Genomic DNA, 8,637 nt, shown 5'->3' on the forward strand with positions numbered 1-8,637 from the left:
TTATTTTTAAGGTGTTTTACCTTGTCCACAGTCATCTACATAGATTGAGAACACATATTACTGAATTTATTTGAATATATTGTCATGCATCATGAAAGCATGGGTTTGTAGGATTTGTGCAGAAGAGGAGGTATGATTGATGTCTCTGTGTTGTGCAGGTTGCTCATTTACAGCCTTTCATGATAAAAAGCCTTTGAAAACCCTACCCACTTCTGATTCAAATCTAATTTGGTTCAACATTGGACTGCTTCGTCTCTATGGCAACCTCACCCATTGACGTATGGGCCTATCAGGAGCAGAAGGAGAGGAAGAGGACACGGGAGAAACTTTGACACAGACCTGAGATCAGTTCTCCTTTCACTAGATTCTAACAGCAATAAGAAGAACACAACAGCAAGCTAACCCCAGGACAGTATTTATACAGTTGGAAGGAGCCTGGGGTCAGGCAATGGGACTGAATGGCTTGTTGGTTGGTGACATCAAAGTCTGTGTGAATGAAGCATAGAGCAGCATATCAATGGTATGTTGGCCCCTCTCATTTCAATAGGGTATTTGGTTCTGGGTACCATACATCAGCTTTCCTGCATATGCCTCATATTACACAGAACAAGAGTATCTCAATGACTATTCTCTATTCATGAATGATATTGATTATGTGATTGTCTTTCCATCGGATTGACATTTGTCAGATTTAGAGTAGTCTTATATACCCAAATAATCTCTGTTCTATAACATCACAATGGGCTGTAATTGACCCCCCCCCCCCCCCCCCCCCCCCCACCCCCCCTCTACCTCTCTGTCTCTCGCTCTCACACACACACACAGCAAATGGTAAGGAATACGATACATTTACATAACCCTCTGCACGACGGTCTGTCCCGGGCTGCACTGAGCCTGCGCACGCCGCACTTCTGTTCCATTTGAGACCAAAACGGTGGGAGGTGAAACGCGCGCGGGATTGTCTGTCTGCTTGACCAACATTTTCCTCAAAATTGTAAAAATGATCATCATAATCGAGAGTAAGGTAAGAAGTGTGTACTGATCTCAAATGTTAAATCTAGTAGAAAAGCTAATGCACTTGTCTGGGTCCGTTATAAACAGTTAACTAATGGTACAAAAGTTAATCAAGTTGGGTTGGGCACTGACTAAGCTAGCCAATAAAACGAAAGAGGTTATCGAGCTGAGCAGTCAATATTAATGAGCTACATACAGGCATGTTAGGGTTAGGGCATGTTATAGGCATTTGTGAAAAATCCACCTACGAACAAAAAGTAAACAACCATGCTGAGATTTATTGACTTTGTACTGGAACTGTATTGGTTTCTTGGTCTCTGGCCTTGGCTAATTGTTCTCCCATGTGAAGGGTGTGTTGGTGGTGCCGAGATTCGCAAACGTAGATTCAATTCGCCATATTGCGGTATTTCCAATGAAAAACAAAGTACATTTTGACCACTACAAATCTATAATTAAAATTCAACCAACGTTATCTGCCATAGATTACTGTCAATGATTCAAGGTACCCCCTGACTGTAAAAAGTCAGCTTGTCTTGACAGACATGTTGGTTACACAGCGGTTACACAGCTGAATCAATGCTGCTAGCTTAGCTAGCGTGGTCCTCCCCGGCATGAATTAGCATAGTGCTACGTGCATGGGCCCTGGGATATGCTCGCTACTTTTAGCACTATACACGAGCCTTTGGAGTTGCTTTAGCTACACAGCTAGTTACGAGTTTGAGCAAACCCCAACAAGAAAACTGCAAAGAGAACTAGCTATATTGCCCCAAACGAGCTAGGGAGTCTTTACACTTTCTTACAGCGCGCCCAGGTTGCAACGGAGTTGAATCTAGACAGTGTCACATGGTGCCTATTTCTTTTCACATATCCTCTAGTCAGGGCACTTCAATGCGTGTAACTATGCGAGTTAAATTAGTTAACAAGCCTACAAACCAACACACTTGCCAACCTATCATCCTCACTGCATCCGGCTGGTATTGTCATTGTGTGACTGGCGCTGAGTCATGTGCAAAGGATTTAAACGGCTGTTTAATGTCAAGACAGAAAAATACTTTTCGATTGCAGTTACGTCAGTCTCTTGCGCTGCTTCAGTGCATAGCCCACAATTGGGTGGTGCCGGTAACGCGAGATCCCTGGTCATTTGGCACCTCAATCTCCATGCTTTAATCACTGATCAACTGTAACGCGAGGATGCACGACATTCAACAGTACGTGTGGGTCGGCTTTTTTGTCCACCAATGCATGTAACCTCGTTCCCAAGATTTCTGATCACATTCGGGCAATGTTGTTCATTGTCACGCCACCTCAATGCAGCACCGTCCACACCCAGCTACAATTTTTGCCATAGAACTTTAACAAGCTCCTAATGTACAATTCATGGATTGTGTGTGTGTCAGGATCACTTTGACAAAGCCCTTGAGGAGGCTGGAGACAAGCTGGTGGTGGTGGATTTCACAGCTACATGGTGTGGGCCATGTCAAACCATTGCCCCCTTCTTCAAGGTAGGAGCCCCCCCCTCTTCTCTACCTTTTGATCTGCACTCTGTTTTGTTCTATGTGCAACCATTTGTACTTACGCCTCCTCCTCAGAAACTGTCTGAAGAGCACACTACCGTGGTCTTCCTAAAGGTTGACGTGGACGACGCACAGGTGAGGAACCAAGATGCACACACACACACACACACACACACACACACACACACACACACACACACACACACACACACACACACACACACACACACACACAGAGGACGGTCCCTGGTTGTAACCAGCGAGTGTGTGTTTCCCCTCTTCTCAGGACGTAGCCGCCTTCTGTGACATCAAATGCATGCCAACATTCCACTTCTATAAGAACAAGAAGAAGGTGAGTCCAAGTGGACCAACTGAAGGGTGCAGATCTGTTCTCCACTACTTTTCTGTTTCCGAATAAAATTTGGTTCCTTTTTTCTGCCTTTCTCCGCCTTTGCCTCCCAGGTGGAGGAGTTTTCTGGGTCCAACCAGACCAAGTTAGAAGAGCTGGTGAACAACATGAAGTGAGCACGGTCCTCCAGAGAGGGTCTTCCAGACAGGATGCCCATGTTGCCTTCCTTTGTCCTCCCATCTTACTCCTCCTTCCCCCAAATTGTAGTCACCTGTAGGGAACTGATCACTATGGGATGAATGGACAACCAGTATGCCTTCAATGTGTCTTCCCCCTCCTCCATCGTGACTCTCTCCATCTCCCTCCTCCATCATGACGCCGTTCTCCTCCCCTCCTCCTCTCCCCCTTACTCCACCTGCTCCTGTGCTGTCTAGAGAGGATATTTTATTATTATTGCATGAGTGTTAAGCTGTATACCAACTATGTTACCCATATCCACCCCCCTCTGTTTTCTTATCAAAGGGATAGGATCACTACTTTACTGATGGACCCCTATACGCTCTCCATCACTTTCCCTCCACATCTTAACCCCCCCTAGTTTGTGTTTTGTCTAGGGATTGATCAGAAATGTATGATAACAATAAACTGTTTTTGTTTATTCAATCTCTTTATATTCCCATCATGTTTGATGTTACATGTTTGTCTGTTTTTTTACAGTAGACTACTCAAACTTGACATCAGCACTGAATATGAGAGGCATGTACTGGTGTTCACTTATAATATCATGAATGGTTAATCAAAATAAAAACCATGACAAAGAGAAAAATAAACTGAAACAAAGGCCTTGTTATTTGCAACAGTAGATTCTCAAAAAGAATCATACTGCCCTCTTGTGGCACTGTTATAAAATAGGTGAAGCCAAAGTTGCTATGTAAATGTACGTTTTGATTCCACAAACAGCCTGCGTCAGAAGTGACTGTTCAAATCAGTTGAATTTATTCCCTCAGAAGATGCACAATGCCTGTGATGCAGTCAGTAAGAGATGTCACTTGTTTTTTTTTCCAGTATGTTAAATTCTAACTTGCTGGTAATAATGGCATGAACACGATTTTCTTCAGCACTCATGTCCAAAAAATATTATTTTGTTACTGACTTGATGTGGCTTACATTTATTCACTTTTATCCAAAGCGACTTCCAAGAGAGAGCTTTACAAAGTGCATAGGTCACTGATAATAACAACAAGATAGCCCCAAAGCATTGCAGGTAGCCAAAAACAGAAGTACACATTGTGAACAACCAAAAATAAGTGCTAAAGGGAAGAAACCATAAGAGCATGTAGTTAAGCAAATAACAATTACACAACATGAATCTCTAAGTGCAAGTGTACCTGTAGGAAAGCAATACAAATAGGATTAAATATAATACAACAGTTTAAATCAGCTACCACTAACCAACAAGAGCAACAGTCTAAGCAAGAGTCATTGTGATCCTTGAGGAAACTAGCGTCGGGTTCAACAAACCATTCCTAAGTACCGGACTTCACGATAACACCAAGATTTCTGGCTGGGTTTTTGGTTTTCAAAGATAATGCTAACTTAACTTTAATATGAACCACCTAAATTCCAGTTGACTCCACTTTCTATCATCTTTTCTTGTCTCTCTCGGTCTCTCAAGTGTCTGAATTGATTGTGGCAGGCTGTCATTAACAAATAGCTGGATATGACTCAAAGCCAAAGGATTGCAACATCTTGGGAATTTTGGAGTCTGGCCTTTCAACAGCAGTCATTTTCTTTTGTTCTTCTTAAACTCTTTTGTTACTTTAGCTGTACATTAGTTTGTTCAAAACTTGTTTGAACAACAAATTAATATACAAACTTTCCCACTGTTGCATGCCTGACAGGACTGTTACATTAATGTGGCATAGATTAAACACGAAGTCCTAGCAGAAACAGTTAACAGACATATAGAGGCTTGTCACTCTTCCAGCCTTCCTGGCAGCACAACACAGGCTGCAGGTAACAAGACAACTTTCCCATGAAGACGCCTCACTGACTTATTTTTCATTCAAATGTGGAAATATTTTCATTACAGAGTCCAACTCTTCCATAAATGTTTTACATCAAATTTGTAATCCAAAATGTATTTAATTGTGGTTAGGTCAGGGGTCTGTGCAGGCTATTTAAGTTGTTTTTAACACCAAACTCAACAAAACCTTTCTGTATGGACCTCGCTTAGTGCATAGGAGTACAATCATGTTCTCCTCTATACACACTTGTATCAATCATGTTCTCCATCCTCAAAACTATTAATGAGGGTGAGGGAGTTGTAAGCCCCATCCTTTCTGCATGCATCAACATTCTTACATAAACATCCGGTTGAATAGGAGTTACATAGTGGATCCATATTATCCAGTAGTTGTCAAATCTGTCTTTCTGTAGCTGTAAGCAAACTCTTTTTCCAGAGGCCTTTTTACGAGGCAAAGAAGACCAAACATATGCATTTGGACTTTCCCATGCACCAATATCCATATTGCCTGGGTATAGTACATTGATGGCATGTTCTCCGCAGGACTGGGTCTGGGTCTGACATTATGAAGCAGGTATTTCAACATCAGATAACACTTACATGAACCCATGGCATATCTGAGATTAAATGTAAAGCCAGCTATGTAAATCATTCATACCTATTGTCAAGTCCTCCACCCTCCAATGCAATTTCCTACATGTTCTCTTCCTTATTGACAACTATATTTGGTGTGTGTAACACACAAGCAGACTTATGATTCAGTAAGTATATTAGTCGCCCACTACTGTCACCCAGTAGTGGGCAACAGGTGTCATAATCATATCCTAACCCTGTATTAACCCCATATCCTATCCCCATGTAAACCACCACATTGTGTAATTGCATTTCCTACCCCTGTAAGAACTCTCTCATATGATCCAATGTGTGAATGTCCAGGAGTTAATGTTTACAGACGTACTTCCTGTTGGTAACATAATGCGAACACATGATATCACATGTCCATCAAACGTGCTTGGTCAATGAGACCATTTCCTTTACTTGTGACATCCTTTTCCCCTTTTTGGTTTATCCCCTGTTATTCCCTGCACTGGTCACTATATGATGTCACTTCCCCTTTTTGACATTACCTTTACATTAATTTGACCTTGATATTAAAGTTAATATGACCCAAAAAGGCCTGTGAAGGAAGGGAGAGGAAAAAAGAAACAGTTAACTATTGAGAGACATGCAGAGGCTTTTCACCTCTTCCAGCCCGCCTGGCAGCACCACACAGGCTGCAGGAAACAAGACTCCTTTCCCATGAGACACCTCACTGACTCTGACAGGCTGCTAACTCACACATACCTGTACAGCTTATCTCTTTATTTGACACACCTGAAAGGTTTCACACCAAAAAAGTGAACCTCCTGTCGATTTCACCACAGAAATACAGACGTCACTGAAGAAAGCATACACGTTCCACTGGTATGTCCAGGAAGCACACATGTGTCTGAGCAGGCTTTACTCTCAGCAGAATTGCAGCAGAAGGCAGGTCTGGCACAGTTCAGAGACATCAGAGTTGATGCCAGATGGGTTGGATCTGAACGTCTCACACTCATTACATTGATTTCAACTTCAGGCCAACTTAAACACAACTGAAGAATCCCAAGGAATTTCAAATTATGTTTACCCATGAATAAGCTTTCAGTGTAAACTGACTCTAGCCTTTTTGGAACTAGCTGCAAAAACTCAAACTCATTTGGTGTGCTTCCTAAGAGGGCCCATAGTTAAGAAATATTTACAGTGGTGGGCTTCTTTGGAAACCGCCTTTATGATTAAGTTCTGATGGAGAGTGAACTATTTTCCGGAAATGGATACACAATGAGCCAGAGACATTACTGGAAAACAATATTTCCTTATACAGTATATGTACTACACTGTGTGTATTTGTGTGTAGTGTAGGTGTGTGGGTATGTGTACTGTCAGTATGTATACCTGTGTGTATACTCCATTTATTCTTCATAAAACTGTACACTATCACTACTAACCCTATTTCTCATAAAACTACCAATCTTTTATTTTGCATGGCGTAATACTATCTGATCCCTAGTGAGATCATCATCCGGCTTCCCAAAATCGGTACCTTCCTTTCTTCTGGTATTTCTGTGCGTCTTGAAATTCTGCATCCTGTGTGGTGACAAGTGTGCAGGATGACCCAATCAGCTCTGACACAACAAAATATATTCATTAAGTCTGCATAAAATGTAATTATGTTTTCAGCATAAGTTTTTGACATACAATTACTGGGAAAAGAAGGTTTGCACCTAAGTGTTATTACTACTCTTTGCTCATTCCCAAACCATCCCTTTCTCATTAGTCCACTAGTAACAGCCATCTACACAAATATAGTTTTTTTCCACAGCCATGTGACACAGCTCTTAATCAAATCAAATACAGCTCTTGTATTCTGTTTGCGGTTTGGCGGTAAATTCCCATGCCGACAAAACCCAAATTGCGCAACTCTGCTGGAATGACTAACCCCCATGGGTCTTTATAAAGAGCTCCTTCCTCCACAGTGGCATATTCAACTCACAGAGAGAGAGAGAGAGAGAGAGAGAACATCTAGCATTGGACAAATATTTTGAGAACACAAAACAACAACATTAAAATCTCAGTAGTTCTTACTGCAAAAGGGACCAGCTAAACAAAGTTTGACCAGAATACTTCTACCAGGACATCTTAATTTGTTAACCGTGAACTTCAGAAAAATATGAAGATCAGCTCTGTTATCGTGTTCCTCACTCTTTTGGCCATCACTGCAGGTGAGATCAGTCTGTCTGTCTGTCTGTCTGTCTGTCTCTCTGCCTATTGTTTACTTGCAACAGTTTATTTTCCCCCTTGCTACCTGTCTCTGACCATGTGTCTCTGATCATCTGACCTTTGACCCCTGACAGGGATGAGCCTGGGAGGACTGGGGGCAAACCTTCGCTGCCAATGCATCCAGACAGAGAGCAAGCCAATTGGTCGACACATACAGAAGATTCAGATCATTCCTGCAGGCTCCCACTGCAGTGACACTGAGATCATGTGAGTCTTCTCTCTCTCTCCTTCCCTCTTTCTTTCTGTCTGTCTCACCTGTCTCTCACCACACACACGCTGGATGGTTCTGACTGAGTGTTCTGATCCTGCAGAGCCACTCTGAAGCAGACGGGCCACGAGGTGTGCCTGGACACTAAAGCACCCTGGGTAAAGAAGGTCATCGCCAAGATCCTGGCCAAGTAAGTAGACCATACTCACAGACCTAGAGGAAAAAACAACAAGCTGAAAGGCAATGACTAGATCATGTTCATTCATTTTGTCATCTTATTGTGAAAAGATTGTCACTTAGTTTTATACGTTTCTAATGAAATATTTGTGTCTTTTCTCGGTAGTAACAAGCGTTAAAGAGAAGATGACGCGGATCACCACAAAAGTGTTAGAATGTTTAGATACATATTTGTAATTTCTTATCATGGTTTACGAATGATAGAAATATACACTATTCCAAGTTTTCCAAACATCAACCAGTTATCTCACTCAGGCAAAGGCTCTACTGGGATTATCAATCAAAATGAATGCACTGACTAATAAAGTATATTGTTAAAACTAGAACTTTAGTTTTTACTGGGGCACAGCAGATTTATACTAGGGCACATGCCCAGTGAAAAGGGTCTAACGATGCCCCTGTACTCAGGTATTGTCCATGTTCTTTAGAT

The 8,637-nt window shown here is 41.9% G+C and overlaps 2 protein-coding genes across 2 annotated transcripts in view; both read left to right on the forward strand.

Annotated features, from left to right (window-relative positions):
- The first annotated feature begins 906 nt into the window (after window positions 1-906).
- LOC124484792 (thioredoxin-like) lies at window positions 907-3,703 on the forward strand. Its single transcript, XM_047045887.1, has 5 exons — window positions 907-1,024; window positions 2,412-2,516; window positions 2,604-2,663; window positions 2,815-2,880; window positions 2,991-3,703. Exons 1-5 carry the CDS (start codon window positions 1,001-1,003, stop codon window positions 3,051-3,053), a joined length of 318 nt encoding a protein of 105 aa, XP_046901843.1. The 5' UTR covers window positions 907-1,000; the 3' UTR covers window positions 3,054-3,703.
- Window positions 3,704-7,462: 3,759 nt separating this feature from the next.
- cxcl8a (chemokine (C-X-C motif) ligand 8a) overlaps window positions 7,463-8,637 on the forward strand; it is a 1,398-nt gene continuing 223 nt past the window's right edge. The window contains exons 1-4 of the mRNA XM_047045086.1: window positions 7,463-7,704; window positions 7,837-7,969; window positions 8,074-8,160; window positions 8,314-8,637. The exon at window positions 8,314-8,637 is cut by the window's right edge and continues 223 nt beyond it. Of these exons, the coding sequence (XP_046901042.1) occupies window positions 7,653-7,704; window positions 7,837-7,969; window positions 8,074-8,160; window positions 8,314-8,326 (285 nt within the window). The 5' untranslated portion in view covers window positions 7,463-7,652 and the 3' untranslated portion in view covers window positions 8,327-8,637. The remainder of the gene's footprint in view (window positions 7,705-7,836; window positions 7,970-8,073; window positions 8,161-8,313) is intronic.

The sequence above is a fragment of the Hypomesus transpacificus genome, chromosome 22 (genome assembly GCF_021917145.1).
Source record: "Hypomesus transpacificus isolate Combined female chromosome 22, fHypTra1, whole genome shotgun sequence".
Taxonomy (NCBI): domain Eukaryota; kingdom Metazoa; phylum Chordata; class Actinopteri; order Osmeriformes; family Osmeridae; genus Hypomesus; species Hypomesus transpacificus.

Coding starts and splice junctions, on each gene's coding strand:
- LOC124484792 (XM_047045887.1), top strand. CDS start 1,001: ATGATCATCATAATCGAGAGTAAG. Junction 1,025..2,411: donor TCATCATAATCGAGAGTAAG/GTAAGAAGTGTG, acceptor TGTGTGTGTCAG/GATCACTTTGACAAAGCCCT. Junction 2,881..2,990: donor TCTATAAGAACAAGAAGAAG/GTGAGTCCAAGT, acceptor TTTGCCTCCCAG/GTGGAGGAGTTTTCTGGGTC.